Here is a 16,042-nt window from a genome sequence, read left to right on the forward strand (position 1 = left end):
AAGCATTCACATTTTGATCATCCGTCTTGAGTTTCATTTGTTCTAGGTATCTAGGGTAATTCAAGCATTTGGGCTAATAGCCACTTATCAATGAGTGCATACCATGTATGTCTTTCTGTGATTGGGTTAGCTCACTCAGGATGATGTTTTCCAGTTCCAACCATTTGCCTACGAATTTCATAAAGTCGTTGTTTTTGATAGCTGAGTAATATTCCATTGTGTAGATGTACCACATTTTCTGTATCCATTCCTCTGTTGAAGGGCATCTGGGTTCTTTCCATTTTCTGGCTATTATAAATAAGGCTGCTATGAACATAGTGGAGCACGTGTCTTTTTTGTATGTTGGGGCATCTTGTGGGTATATGCCCAAGAGAGGTATAGCTGGATCCTCAGGCAGTTCAATGTCCAATTTTCTGAGGATCCTCCAGACTGATTTCCAGAATGGTTGTACCAGTTTGCAATCCTACCAACAATGGAGGAGTGTTCCTCTTTCTCCACATCCTCGCCAGCATGTGTTGTCACCTGAGTTTTTGATCATAGCCATTCTCACTGGTGTGAGGTGAAATCTCAGGGTTGTTTTGATTTGCATTTCCCTTATGACTAAAGATGTTGAACATTTCTTTAGCTGTTTCTCAGCCATTTGGCATTCCTCAGCTGTGAATTCTTTGTTTAGCTCTGAACCCCATTTTTTAATAGGGTTATTTGTTTCCCTGCGGTCTAACTTCTTGAGTTCTTTGTATATTTTGGATATAAGGCCTCTATCTGTTGTAGGATTGGTAAAGATCTTTTCCCAATCTGTTGGTTGCCGTTTTGTCCTAACCACAGTGTCCTTTGCCTTACAGAAGCTTTGCAGTTTTATGAGATCCCATTTGTCGATTCTTGATCTTAGAGCGTAAGCCATAGGTGTTTTGTTTAGGAAATTTTTTCTAGTGCCCATGTGTTCCAGATGCTTCCCTAGTTTTTCTTCTATTAGTTTGAGTGTGTCTGGTTTGATGTGGAGGTCCTTGATCCACTTGGACTTAAGCTTTGTACAGGGTGATAAGCATGGATCGATCTGCATTCTTCTACATGTTGCCCTCCAGTTGAACCAGCACCATTTGCTGAAAATGCTATCTTTTTTCCATTTGATGGTTTTGGCTCCTTTGTCAAAAATCAAGTGCCCATAGGTGTGTGGGTTCATTTCTGGGTCTTCAATTCTGTTCCATTGGTCTATCTGTCTGTCTCTGTACCAATACCATGCAGTTTTTATCACTATTGCTATAATACTGCTTGAGTTCAGGGATAGTGATTCCCCCTGAAGTCCTTTTATTGTTGAGGATAGCTTTAGCTATCCTGGGTTTTTTGTTATTCCAGATGAATTTGCAAATTGTTCTGTCTAACTCTTTGAAGAATTGGATTGGTATTTTGATGGGGATTGCATTGAATCTGTAGATTGCTTTTGGTAAAATGGCCATTTTTACTATATTAATCCTGCCAATCCATGAACATGGGAGATCTTTCCATCTTCTGAGGTCTTCTTCAATTTCCTTCTTCAGTGTCTTGAAGTTCTTATTGTACAGATCTTTTACTTGCTTTGTTAAAGTCACACCGAGGTACTTTATATTATTTGGGTCTATTATGAAGGGTGTTGTTTCCCTAATTTCTTTCTCCGCTTGTTTCTCTTTTGTATAGGGGAAGGCAACTGATTTATTTGAGTTAATTTTATACCCAGCCACTTTGCTGAAGTTGTCTATCAGCTTTAGTAGTTCTCTGGTGGAACTTTTGGGATCACTTAAATATACTATCATATCATCTGCAAATAGTGATATTTTGACTTCTTCTTTTCCAATCTGTATCCCCTTGACCTCCTTTTGTTGTCTGATTGCTCTGGCTAGAACTTCAAGAACTATATTGAATAAGTAGGGAGAGAGTGGGCAGCCTTGTCTAGTCCCTGATTTTAGTGGGATTGCTTCAAGTTTCTCTCCATTTACTTTAATGTTAGCAACTGGTTTGCTGTATATGGCTTTTACTATGTTTAGGTATGCGCCTTGAATTCCTATTCTTTCCAGGACTTTTATCATGAAGGGGTGTTGAATTTTGTCAAATGCTTTCTCAGCGTCTAATGAAATGATCATGTGGTTTTGTTCTTTCAGTTTGTTTATATAATGGATCACGTTGATGGTTTTCCGTATATTAAACCATCCCTGCATGCCTGGGATGAAGCCTACTTGGTCATGGTGGATGATTGTTTTGATGTGCTCTTGGATTCGGTTTGCCAGAATTTTGTTGAGTATTTTTGCGTCGATATTCATAAGGGAAATTGGTCTGAAGTTCTCTTTCTTTGTTGTGTCTTTGTGTGGTTTAGGTATAAGAGTAATTGTGGCTTCGTAGAAGGTATTCGGTAGTGATCCATCTGTTTCAATTTTGTGGAATAATTTGGATAATATTGGTATGAGGTCTTCTATGAAGGTTTGATAGAATTCTGCACTAAACCCGTCTGGACCTGGGCTCTTTTTGGTTGGGAGACCTTTAATGACTGCTTCTATTTCCTTAGGAGTTATGGGGTTGTTTAACTGGTTTATCTGTTCCTGATTTAACTTCGATACCTGGTATCTGTCTAGGAAATTGTCCATTTCCTGAAGATTTTCAAGTTTTGTTGAATATAGGTTTTTATAGTAAGATCTGATGATTTTTTGAATTTCCTCTGAATCTGTTGTTATGTCTCCCTTTTCATTTTTGATTTTGTTAATTTGGATGCACTCTCTGCATCCTCTCGTTAGTCTGGCTAAGGGTTTATCTATCTTGTTGATTTTCTCAAAGAACCAACTTTTGGTTCTGTTGATTCTTTCTATGGTCCTTTTTGTTTCTACTTGGTTGATTTCCGCTCTGAGTTTGATTATTTCCTGCCTTCTACTCCTCCTGGGTGTATTTGCTTCTTTTTTTTCTAGAGCTTTTAGGTGTGCTGTCAAGCTGCTGACATATGCTCTTTCCTGTTTCTTTCTGCAGGCACTCAGAGCTATGAGTTTTCCTCTTAGCACAGCTTTCATTGTGTCCCATAAGTTTGGGTATGTTGTACCTTCATTTTCATTAAATTCTAAAAAGTTTTTAATTTCTTTCTTTATTTCTTCCTTGACCAGGTTATCATTGAGTAGAGCATTGTTCAATTTCCAAGTATATGTGGGCATTCTTCCTTGATTGTTATTGGAGACCAGTTTTAGGCCGTGGTGGTCTGATAGCACGCATGGGATTATTTCTATCTTTCTGTACCTGTTGAGGCCCGTTTTTTGACCAATTATATGGTCAATTTTGGAGAAAGTACCATGAGGAGCTGAGAAGAAGGTATATCCTTTTGCTTTAGGATAGAATGTTCTATAAATATCCGTTAAGTCCATTTGGCTCATGACTTCTTATAGTCTGTCTACATCTCTGTTTAATTTCTGTTTCCATGATCTGTCCATTGATGAGAGTGGGGTGTTGAAATCTCCCACTATTATTGTGTGAGGTGCAATGTGTGTTTTGAGCTTTAGTAAGGTTTCTTTTACATATGTAGGTGCCCTTGTATTTGGGGCATAGATATTTAGGATTGAGAGTTCATCTTGATGGATTTTTCCTTTGATGAATATGAAGTGTCCTTCCTTATCTTTTTTGATGACTTTTAGTTGAAAATTGATTTTATTTGATATTAGAATGGCTACTCCAGCTTGCTTCTTCTGACCATTTGCTTGGAAAATTGTTTTCCAGCCTTTCACTCTGAGGTAATGTCTGTCTTTGTCTCTGAGGTGTGTTTCCTGTAGGCAGCAGAATGCAGGGTCCTCGTTGCGTATCCAGTTTGTTAATCTATGTCTTTTTATTGGGGAGTTGAGGCCATTGATGTTGAGAGATATTAAGGAATAGTGATTATTGCTTCCCGTTATATTCATATTTGGATGTGAGGTTATGCTTGTGTGCTTTCATTCTCTTTGTTTTGTTGCCAAGACGATTAGTTTCTTGCTTCTTCTAGGGTATAGCTTGCCTCCTTATGTTGGGCTTTACCATTTATTATCCTTTGTAGTGCTGGATTTGTAGAAAGATATTGTGTAAATTTGGTTTTGTCATGGAATATCTTGGTTTCTCCATCTATGTTAATTGAGAGTTTTGCAGGATACAGTATCCTGGGCTGGCATTTGTGTTCTCTTAGGTTCTGTATGACATCAGTCCAGGATCTTCTGGCCTTCATAGTTTCTGGCAAAAAGTCTGGTGTGATTCTGATAGGTCTGCCTTTATATGTTACTTGACCTTTTTCCCTTACTGCTTTTAATATTCTTTCTTTATTTTGTGCATTTGGTGTTTTGACTATTATGTGACGGGATGTGTTTCTTTTCTGGTCCAATCTATTTGGAGTTCTGTAGGCTTCTTGTATGCCTATGGGTATCTCTTTTTTTAGGTTAGGGAAGTTTTCTTCTATGATTTTGTTGAAGATATTTACTGGTCCTTTGAGCTGGGAGTCTTCACTCTCTTCTATACCTATTATCCTTAGGTTTGATCTTCTCATTGAGTCCTGGATTTCCTGTATGTTTTGGACCAGTAGCTTTTTCCGCTTTACATTATCTTTGACAGTTGAGTCAATGATTTCTATGGAATCTTCTGCTCCTGAGATTCTCTCTTCCATCTCCTGTATTCTGTTGGTGAAGCTTGTATCTACAGCTCCTTGTCTCTTCTTTTGATTTTCTATATCCAGGGTTGTTTCCATTTGTTCTTTCTTGATTGCTTCTATTTCCATTTTTAATTCCTTCAACTGTTTGATTGTGTTTTCCTGGAATTCTTTCAGGGATTTTTGCGATTCCTCTCTGTAGGCTTCTACTTGTTCTCTAAGGGAGTTCTTCATGTCTTTCTTGAAGTCCTCCAGCATCATGATCAAATATGATTTTGAAACTAGATCTTGCTTTTCTGGTGTGTTTGGATATTCCATGTTTGTTTTGGTGGGAGAATTGGGGTCCGATGATGCCATGTAGTCTTGGTTTCTGTTGCTTGGGTTCCTGCGCTTGCCTCTCGCCATCAGATTATCTCTAGTGGTACTTTGTTCTGCTATTTCTGACAGTGGCTAGACTGTCCTATAAGCCTGTGTGTCAGGAGTGCTGTAGACCTGTTTTCCTCTCTTTCAGTCAGTTATGGGGACAGAGTGTTCTGCTTTCGGGCGTGTAGTTTTTCCTCTCTACAGGTCTTCAGCTGTTCCTGTGGGCCTGTGTCTTGAGTTCACCAGGCAGCTTTCTTGCAGCAGAAAAGTTGGTCTTACCTGTGGTCCCGAGGCTCAAGTTCGCTCATGGGGTGCTGCCCACGGGCTCTCTGTGGCGGCAGCAACCAGGAAGACCTGTGCGGCCCCTTCCGGGAGCTTCAGTGCACCAGGGTTCCAGATGGCCTTTGGTGTTTTCCTTCGGCGTCCGAGATGTGTGCACAGAGAGCAGTCTCTTCTGGTTTCCCAGGCTTGTCTGCCTCTCTGAAGGTTCAGCTCTCCCTCCCACAGGATTTGGGTGCAGAGAACTGTTTATCCGGTCTGTTTCCCTCAGGTTCCAGCGGTGTCTCAGGCAGGGGTCCTGCCGCTCCTGGGCCCTCCCCCACGGGAGCCCAGAGGCCTTATATAGTTTCCTCTTGGGCCAGGGATGTGGGCAGGGGTGGGCCGTGTTGGTGGTCTCTTCCGCTCTGCAGCCTCAGGAGTGCCCACCTGACCAGGCGGTGAGGCCTCTTTCCCAAGGGGTCTGGGAGCAGAGAGCTGCTGCAGGCCGGGATCCGCGGGCGTGGGACCTCTGGCAAACACAGGACGTGCCCGGTCCTAGATGAACTCTGCCTCTGTGTGTCCCGATCTCACCAGGCAGCTCTCTTGCAGCAGACAAGTTGGTCTTACCTGTGGTCCCGAGGCTCAAGTTTGCTCGCGGGGTGCTGCCCACGGGCTCTCTGCGGCGGCAGCAACCAGGAAGCGGGATTAATTTTTATTTGCAACATTTTCCCCTTCCCTGTCCTCTCTCCAGAAAGCTCACAGAAACTTCTTTCTACTCTCCTTCAAATGTATGGCCTCTATGTTCATTACTTATTACTACACACACACACACACACACACACACACACACACACACACACACATCCATATATTTCTAAATATAACCTGTCCAGGCCACATAATGCTACACATATGTATGTTCTCAGGGCCGACCAATTGGCACTGGATAAGCACTCAATGTGCTCTTTTCTGGGGAGGGTCACCTCTCCTATTCCCTGCTTCCTCAGATGCCCGTAGTTCTTTGTGTAAGGTTGAGGCCTCTGGAAATTTTGTCAATGATTTTTTTCTTTGTGTCCATTGAGATTATCATGGTTTTTCCTTTTTGGTTAAAATGACATGTCACATTATTTGGTTTTTATATTTTGTACTATTCTTGCATTCCCATTATAAATCCCAGTTGCTCTTAGTATATAATATTTTTATATGATCTTAAGCTTGGTTTCTTATTATTTTGTTGAGAATTTTACATTCATATTCATAAAATACATTGTGTAGTCATCTTGTAATATCTTTGTCTAATTTCTGTGTAAGGATTTCTTAGAATGAGTTGGATTGTGTTTCTTCCTCTTAGGATTTGCATGGTTTATGAAGAACTGGTTTTACTTCTTTAAATGTTTAGCAGAATGTGCCAGTGAGGCCCTCTGTTCTTCATTATCTTGAAGGAATTATTTCCATTACTAATTCAGTCTGTTACTGGATCTCCATTCTGAGTTGTCTTTCCTCTATAGCTGTTTTTAGCAATTAGTATTTTTAAGAAAGTTGCCCATTTTATCCAATTTGTAACAAACAGTTGTTGGACACATTCTGTTTCTGTTATGATGTTTGCATGTTACCTCTTTCATATGGTAATGTAGTTCAGTCTCTCTCTCTCTCTCTCTCTCTCTCTCTCTCTCTCTCTCTCTCTCTCTCTCATTTTGGTTAAATTACCTAAAGATAGGTAGTGTTTAAGAGTACTGTTTTAAAAATGTTTTGGTGAGCCTAACTTACTTGTTGTAATTCTTTTTTAAATAACATATTTTCATTAGTCCTTTGAGAACTTTGTCCATGTTTTAGTCATGTTTACCCTCCTTGTTCTAACTCTTCCTAGACTCACTCTCATTCCCTTTCCACCCAACTTTATGTTCTTTTTCCTTCCTTGTCCCATCAAGGCCAATTTGTGCTACCTAAATAGGCTTGGATGTGTCACTGTCCATTGGCACATGGTAGACATACCAAGGCCTGTATGCATAGAGAAAACTGTCCCTTTCTCTCCAAGCAGCTAAGACTTGCCAATAACTGCTGAGCTAGGGATGCGACTTTGTGCCCAACTATCTTTTCCATGCTGGGATTTGGTCTGCCTTATACTCACATAGCTCTTATACATCCTGTCAGAACCACTGTGAGTTCGCATTTTCAGAAGCCCTGCAGGATCCAGAAGGCACTGTTTCCTTGTAGTTGTTCACCACAGCTGGCTCTTTCCAGTGTTCTTTTGCAGTGACCTCTGAGTGGGAGGAGTTCACGTTAAGCTTGAACATTAGGTAGCCTCTTATTCTTTGCCCTTTGGCTAGTTGTGGCTTGTTGCCACAATCATCATCATCTACCGCAAATAGTTTCTTTGATAAGGGCTAGCAGATGCCTTAATGTGTGGGTGTGATGACATCATTAGGAGTTGGCTTAATATTGTGCTCATTTAGCAAATCACAGGCATAGGTTCTTTCCTAGGGTCAATGATCTCTCTAGCTATAAATTCTCAGCCTGGCAATGGTGTCATTTATGGGTTTCATCTTGTGGAGTGAGCCATAAATATAATGAGAAAGTGATTGGCTACACCCATAGTATTTGTACCCTTGTTGCACCTAGAGATGTCTTGCAAGGTCAGCTCTTAATGTAGTTAATTCATAGCTGAGTAAGACTGATAATGTTAAGTGTAGAGGGGCGCAATAACATTCGCCGTCACAAGATGGCGCTGGCTTCCACTGCGCCCCACGTGGTAGGCCGAGACAGTTTTGCCATTACAAGATGGCGCTGGCCTCCGCCGCGCCAGCCGACTTCCTTTCAGGAAGTTAACTGTGTGCGCATGTGCAAGAGTACCTTCGTGCCAGGTCTTGGCCCACTCCGGGGCGTGCCTAATGAGATCATGGGTAAGCAACCAATCAGGTGTGGATGCGCTGCACTAGGGTGTATATAAGCCGCGCCATGCTGGCGCCCCGCGGCCGCCCTCTATTATTAATAAATATAAGCATTTTGGCTACAGAAGGATTCATGTGTTCCCACGTATTCTTGCTGGCGAGAGGTCGCGCGGGACAGTTAAGTTTTCTTATCTTTTCCTTTTTCCATTTTCTACCACTTTATGCTTGCCAAAAGTCCAAACCTTACTCAATGGTGAGAGCTTGGCCTTTTTCTTTCTTAGCATACATACAGGCTAGAAGACAGCACAGTAATACAATGCTTGCCAAGCATCCACAAAGCCATGACTTTCATACCCAGCACCTCAGAAAATAATATACATAAAGCTATAAATATACTTGGACATAGACTTCTAGATTCTCGTGGATATGCTAGTTTTTCAAAGTCCCCAGATTCCCTCCAAATGTTTTATTGCTAATTTCTTGTTTGGCCCAGCTGTTATCCATTGCCACATGCTCAATAGATACCTCTGGTTATTTAACACACTCCTGAGAAAAACTTCTGTGCTAGATGAACTTGGTGTCAGTACAAGTAAAGACCGCTGTGTAAATGGAGTCTTCAGAAGACTGTCAGACAGATTGAATAATGACAGTCCTCTACAAATGGTAGAAAAGCTCCAACCCCTTTTCTCTTCCCTCCAGTATAAGCAGAAAGTTAAGTAGGGATGGAAATGGAGAAGAAAGAATATATCTAAAAAAAATCTATTTTGTTAGTAGAAACTCTAGGATTTGACTCAAAATTACATGTACCAGACAATGAGATTCTACAGTGATGACAAATGAGATAACTAGGAAGACAAAGAATTTAATGGGGGGGGGGTTCATTTGTGCATAGTGAAGGGTAGTTGATTTCATGTCTGAGGGATAGGCTCCAGTAGATAGTTATAAAGTTTGTTTTCTGCAACATTAGGATATCATTCACAATTATGTGTTTTGTTTTAAGGCTCATAATAATTAATACTTTTAACCCATTTAAATCAGCCTAATTACATTGTATCCATGATGCTACTACTTTAATATTGCGATATAAAATACCTGGTTAGCAAATGTTCACCTGATTATACATTGCTGTTTTGAACTGTTATTACTGTTGTTGAGAAGTTCTGTACTTGAGGGAGAAATGCAGATATTACCTGAGCAATATTCACTGTTTTCATTTCTTTCCTATGAAATTTAGGCAATGAACATTTTGACTTCAGTATTGCTCCTATATGCAAAAGAAGAAGAAGCTTTTTGGCTTCTGGTTGCTGTATGTGAACGAATGTTGCCAGATTATTTTAATCGTCGAATCATTGGTAAAAACAAATGTAAAAAGCCATACATGCATATATGTCCACATAATTGCTGACTTAATCCATTTCACTGATATCACCAAATAGCACAGGCAATAATTCATAAAGAATAGACATTTATTTGAACTAGTGTTTCTGAAAGCTGGGAGGTCCAAGAGCATGGTGCCAGCATCTGCTCAGCATGATGTCAGTGTCTTATTACTTCACAGTAACATGGCATAAAGTATCATATGGCCAGACAGAGTGGTAGTGTGCTTTTTAAAAATAACAAAACCACTTCCATTATAACTTGCTAACCCATTAATTAACTAATCTATTCATTAATATTCTTGTTACTTCATTAAGGCAGAATCTCAATCATTTCCCAGAGATCCTAACTCTAAATATTGATATATGAATCAAGGACCATATGGATTTTTTAAACCACAGAAGACTTAATATTTTCAAAACAATTTTTAATGTCTATTTCGTACAAGAGTGGTTTTGTTTGTGAATTGGGGAGCGGGGTGTTTATTAAGACAAGGTCTGATGGTATAACTCAGAGTATGGCGTCAACTAGCAGTCTTCCTGCCCCAGCCTTCCAAGTGCTGAGATTACAGATATAAACCACCATGCCTGGCTTCTTACCTAGTAAATTATAAGTCTAATTGAAGGGTTAGTAAATTAGACTGAGAAAGATAGAAAAATTGATTTATATCAAAATATTGGATTGACTAATGCTTTGGGGAAAAGAGCTTCTGATACTGAATGTACAGTTAGGAAAATGTTTTATATGACACTTTTTAAAAATGAAAGACGTGGTCTGCTCCATATTAAAAGGGAAACTTACTTAACTTTATAAACATTGTATTGTCCAAATAATGATTTGAGACATCTAGAACTACTAAGGAAATTTTTTAATAGTTTCTTGATAAGAAAGAGATTTTAATCAACTTAAATCTTTCATATTTGTATGTTTACATATAAAGGAAATGGAGTTTTTATTTGTTAATGTGTGATATTATCTTTAGTTATCAAATACATAAAGATCACCTATTTTAAACCTCTAGATAATCTGTTCTTTGTACCTTTATAAATGTAAAGTATTGTGCCCAGGTTTTGATTATGTTGTCTTTAATATAGTTATCTGTGCATTTACCTTTACCTCTGCTCACTATTGAATTCCTGTAGGCGGAAGGATGTAGCTCAGTGCTAGCACATTTGCTTAGTAAGCACCAGTCTGAGTTACATGCTACCACCACAAAAGATACTAAATTCTTTGAAGAAGAGCTCACACCACTAGTTTTAGTGTCTAGTACATGTCTCTGGCTGTATGAAGGACTCAGGAACCCTTCAAATGAATTGGAAATGAGTTTCTCAAGAGGTTTTAGGTTCATAACACTGCACTTGCAGAGATGTGCAAATTAGAGAAAAGGTAGTGATGGGCTCCTACTTGGAGGAAATATGGTGAGCTCCTTCCTGAAGCTAATGAAAGTGGAGAGGAATCCCAAATCCAGCCTTTTGAGAGGAATTTGTTTTGATGTTTTCCAGGTGCCTTGGTGGATCAGGCAGTGTTTGAAGAACTAATCAGGGATCACCTTCCTCAGCTGACAGACCACATGACCGACATGACTTTCTTTTCCTCAGTTTCTCTCTCGTGGTTCCTCACGCTTTTCATTAGTGTGCTTCCTATTGAAAGTGCAGTGAATGTGGTGGACTGTTTCTTCTATGACGGAATCAAAGCCATTTTACAACTGGGATTGGCAATACTGGACTATAATTTAGACAAACTTCTGACATGTAAAGATGACGCTGAAGCTGTGACAGCACTAAACAGGTACTGTAAGGACCATGATGTTTACGTCTGGAGGTGGGGCTGGGGAGATGGGTTAGCAATTGAGAAGGTTTGCTGCTATCCCAAATGAGTTCACTTTCCAGCACTCATGTAAAGGTGCTGTCCAACCCCAGGGGACCTGATAGCCTTTTCTGGCCTCCATAGGCCCCTCAGCATGTCTGCTGTGTAGACACACATACACACAAGGAAATGTTAAAGTGTTCAAATCCAGTGGAGTCAGGTAGGTTGAACTTTATTTTCCTGCGTGATTTTCTATGAATGCTATTTTGTATTGGAGCACATGGGATTTTGTGTATATACATGTATTTGTATGAGTTAAGTAAAGGAAGGAAGGAAGTAATTGGCAGCTGTTGTCATGCTTCATTAAACTCCATTCTGTACAGAATAATAGAGACACCTACCTCCCTTTGGCATTCAGAACTCTTAAGATAAGGCCTCAGTTTTCCTTTTTAAAACTGATTTCCCATTTCATCCCTCTACAGACCTGACCTAATATTCTGAATGGGTTTGGAGTATTTGCTGAATATGTGCTGAACATATTTTGTAGCTGGTCTTTGCTACTTTGTGGGTTCTTCTTTTTCCCACCCTTGATCAACATAGTTTTATGCACTAACACTAGATAGGAAAGAAACAAGGATAGAGGAGAGTGAAGAATTAGGAAAATTCCTGAATCTAATTTCTTTTTTTTTTATCTTTATTAACTTGAGTATTTCTTATTTACATTTCGATTGTTATTCCCCTTCCCGGTTTCCAGGCCAACATTACCCTAACCCCTCCCCTCCCCTTCTATATGGGCTTCCCATCCTACCCCCATTACCACCCTCCTCCCAACAATCTCGTTCACGGGGGCGGGGTTGGGGGTTCAGTCTTAGCAGGACCCAGGGCTTCCCCTTCCACTGGTGCTCTTACTAGGATATTCATTGCTACCTATGAGGTCAGAGTCCAGGGTCAGTCCATGTATAGTCTTTGGGTAGTGGCTTAGTCCCTGAAAGCCCTGGTTGGTTGGCATTGTTGTTCATGTGGGGTCTCGAGCCCCTTCAAGCTCTTCCAGTCCTTTCTCTGATTCCTTCAATGGGGGTCCCATTCTCAGTTCAGTGGTTTGCTGCTGGCATTCGCCTATGTATTTGCTGTATTCTGGCTGTGTCTCTCAGGAGAGATCTACATCCGGTTCCTGTCAGCCTGCACTTCTTTGCTTTATCCACCTTGTCTACTTTGGTGGCTGTATATGTATGGGCCACATGTGGGGCAGGCTCTGAATGGGTGTTCCTTCTGTGTCTGTTTTAATCTTTGCCTCTCTATTCCCTGACAAGGGTATTCTTGTTCCCCCTTCTAAAGAAGGAGTGAAGCATTCGCATTTTGGTCATCCTTCTTGAGTTTCATATGTTCTGTGCATCTTGGGTAATTCGAGCATTTGGGCTAATATCCACTTATCCATGAGTGCATACCATGTGTGTTTTTCTGTGATTGGGTTACCTCACTCAGGATGATATTTTCCAGTTACATCCATTTGTCTATGAATTTCATAAAGTCATTGTTTTTGATTGCTGAGTAATATTCCATTGTGTAGATGTACCACATTTTCTGTATCCATTCCTCTGTTGAAGAGCATCTGGGTTCTTTCCAGCTTCTGGCTATCAAAATTCAGGTGACAGCAAATGCTGGCGAGGATGTTGTGAAAGAGGAACACTCCTCCATTGTTGGTGGGATTGCAGACTGGTACAACCATTCTGGAAATCAGTCTGGAGGTTCCTCAGAAAATTGGACATTGAACTACCTGAGGACCCAGCTATACCTCTCTTGGGCATATACCCAAAAGATTCCCCAACATATAACAAAGACATGTACTCCACTGAATCTAATTTCTTTCCTTTCATTTCTTCTTTGAACATGGATACTAATAAATCACAACCAACCTCCCTGAATGACCATCAACTTCACACCTCTCAGGGCCCTAGCATTTGTATACCCTCTGAAAAGTTCCCTGAATTCCAAACGTCACATAGTCGCAGAGATTATCTGCAGCTGACAAAACTACACTTCTGCTAGAGCACGAAGCAAATAACAGTTGGCTGCTGTGGACAGCCTGAAGCAGCCCCACATCTCTACATCTGGGATTAAAACAAAAGCACTTTCTTATAATATTTCTGTGTTTTTAAAAGAAAATTTAAAATTTGTGTCTCTCAAAAATTTTGCTACACCTGATCACTTCCCTTGTGTTCTTTCTTACAAAGAAATGTTTGCATCTAATTCTTTCCACTTGTTTTCCTAACTCCCAACCATCTTCAAATTCTTTTTTATACTTCTTCCCAAGAGTTCTCAGTTATAAAATTGATCTATGACTAACTCAGGCAATATTAACTGTGGATTTTTTTCTGCTACAACTGTGTGACTTCCACTAACTCTTATATTCTTGTCATTTTTGGATAGGTTCTTTGACAATGTCATTAATAAGGATAGCCCATTGCCTTCAAATGTTCAGCAGGGTTCAAATATCAATGATGGAAAAAGCAATCATGCTAAAGTGGATATTACAGATTTGATTAGAGAGTCCAATGAGGTAAGGGTTTTATACCATAAACATCATGACTTAGCATATTTAAATATTTATAAATAATTGTATGACATATTTATTTATTAAGAGTGAGATAACAATTCAAAGAAAGAAACAACTTAAACTTTACTATAAAATTGAGTTCTGTGTATTGATCCTAGGTTGTATAACTGCCTCTTTCTCAATTTATTTTTCATTAAATGATACAAAATTCACTTGATTTCACAAATGATGACATCTTTAAATATGTATCAGTGTATAAAAAGTTAAAATGATTCTCTTTTATAGACTAAGAGTTTTACCAATGTTCTTAGTGAAAACACATAGTAGCTATATATAATTTCTTCAGTGAATATATATATATGTGTATATGTATATATGTATATGCAAACAAACAAACTAGGATGAAAATGTGCAATCATTGAACAGATCATGACAATAACCAGAAATTAAATCAAGGCCTCAGAGAATTGAGTCTGATGAAATGCAATTGTAAGAGATGTGGATATTTATTATGAGTGAGTATCCACTGAAATCATTTCTTGCAGAAATATGGTAGTATTCGCTATGAAGATATACATAGCATGCGCTGTCGAAATAGGTTGTATGTGATACAGACCCTGGAGGAAACAACAAAGCAGAATGTGGTAAGTATCCACTGGGGCGGGGTGTGTGTGTGTTTGCGTGTGTGTGTGTGTGTGTGTGTGTGTGTGTGTGTGTGTGTGTGTGTGTAGTAACGTTTACTTTGTTTAAAATTCCATGTGAATAGAATGAAAGGGGCTAAACTTTACAGCTAAGTTCTTGCCTTAGCTTGCGTCATTGCAGGTTTTTAGAGGAGCAATGTTGTTTTCTTCTGGATGAATGATTGTGTTTCCTTCAACACGTTTTGTATTACTTGGCCTTCAACATTACTGTGAAGCAGTACTGAATGCTACGATTCATTTACTAACATTTACTGACATACATTTGTGGCATGTTGCTTCAGTAAAATTAGCTTGGGCTAGAGAGCTCAGAGGTTAAGAACATGTTCTTCTTGGGGGGTTGGGGGGCACAAGTTTGGTTCCAGAAATCCATATCCAGCCCTTTATAACCACCTCTAACTCCAGCTATAGTGAATCCATCACCTTCATCTGACCACCACAGGCATTGCACTCAAATGTACAAATCTATACATGTACAAATACACATAATTAAAAATTAAACCTAAAATTAAAAATAACCCTCATAATAGTCAGTGCTTCTAGTAAATATAGGCTCTGTAATGCCTAAAGGAAAATTTAAAGGGTATAAAACAGAATCAATTCTTAAAATATTTCTATGGTTTTATAGGCAGCTGTTAAAATTCTTTACCTCTGGTCAGTGAGATGAATAGATCACTGATCCCACAGAGAAAAACTTTACTTTGCTGTTTATATTGACATATACTGTTTGAATTTTTTATCATAGGGATTTATTATTTTATAAACCTCATAACTTAAAAACTGAGTCCTCAGAGATACAATCTAGGAGGATTAACATTTCTGAAGATGCTAGGTTTGGGTTTCAATTAAATAATTCAGTAATGCTACTGTGACATAAGGCAGAGAATCTCAGATTTTGTTTCTAAATATTAACTTAAAATAGAGTTACATATATTTATTATAGATAATTAAAACATTACAGAATATTTCTAAAATGAAGTTTTCTTATCCCACAATCTTAAAATTAGATGAAAGTATGCTTACACTCAGACATCTAATTATCATTGCATATCAGTACAATTAAATCTATCTCATTCTTTTTAGTGCACAAAGTAGTATACCATAGTATAATTAATTTTTTAATTTTTTCATATACTATATTTTAATCATATTCCTCCCCTTTCACCAACTCCTCCCAGATTTTTCCACACCTCCCTCTCTGATACTCAACTTCATATTCTGTCTCTTTTAAATCTGTTGAGTCCAGTTTCTGTGGGCTGAGTACTCCTGGGAATAGGGTTTGTCCTGGAGTACAGTCAGTACACTAGCACACTGATCTTGTCTCTCCCGGTAGTCCTCGAATGCCAATGGCCCCTCAGCCAGGAATAACGTTTTATGGCTGCCTCCCCTCTGCATGCTGGAATTTTTTTCAGGTTCGAGATTATATGCATATTATCCTGAGCACTGTGAGTTCATATGTGCATCTTCCCTCTTGTGTCTGGGCAACTGT

General features: G+C 39.3%; 1 protein-coding gene across 2 annotated transcripts in view; it reads left to right on the forward strand.

Moving 5' to 3' along the window:
• The window catches only part of Tbc1d8b (TBC1 domain family member 8B), an 87,940-nt gene that overhangs the window by 51,336 nt on the left and 20,562 nt on the right, over positions 1-16,042 (forward strand). For both annotated transcript variants that reach the window (XR_015646282.1, NM_001401137.1), the window contains exons 11-14: positions 9,353-9,470; positions 10,998-11,283; positions 13,729-13,858; positions 14,401-14,499. Coding sequence is in view for 1 of the 2 variants with exons in the window: in NM_001401137.1 (NP_001388066.1) it covers positions 9,353-9,470; positions 10,998-11,283; positions 13,729-13,858; positions 14,401-14,499 (633 nt within the window). In the remaining variant the exon portion in view is untranslated. The remainder of the gene's footprint in view (positions 1-9,352; positions 9,471-10,997; positions 11,284-13,728; positions 13,859-14,400; positions 14,500-16,042) is intronic.

The sequence above is a fragment of the Rattus norvegicus genome, chromosome X (assembly GCF_021556685.1).
Source record: "Rattus norvegicus strain SHRSP/BbbUtx chromosome X, alternate assembly SHRSP_T2T, whole genome shotgun sequence".
NCBI classification, from domain to species: domain Eukaryota; kingdom Metazoa; phylum Chordata; class Mammalia; order Rodentia; family Muridae; genus Rattus; species Rattus norvegicus.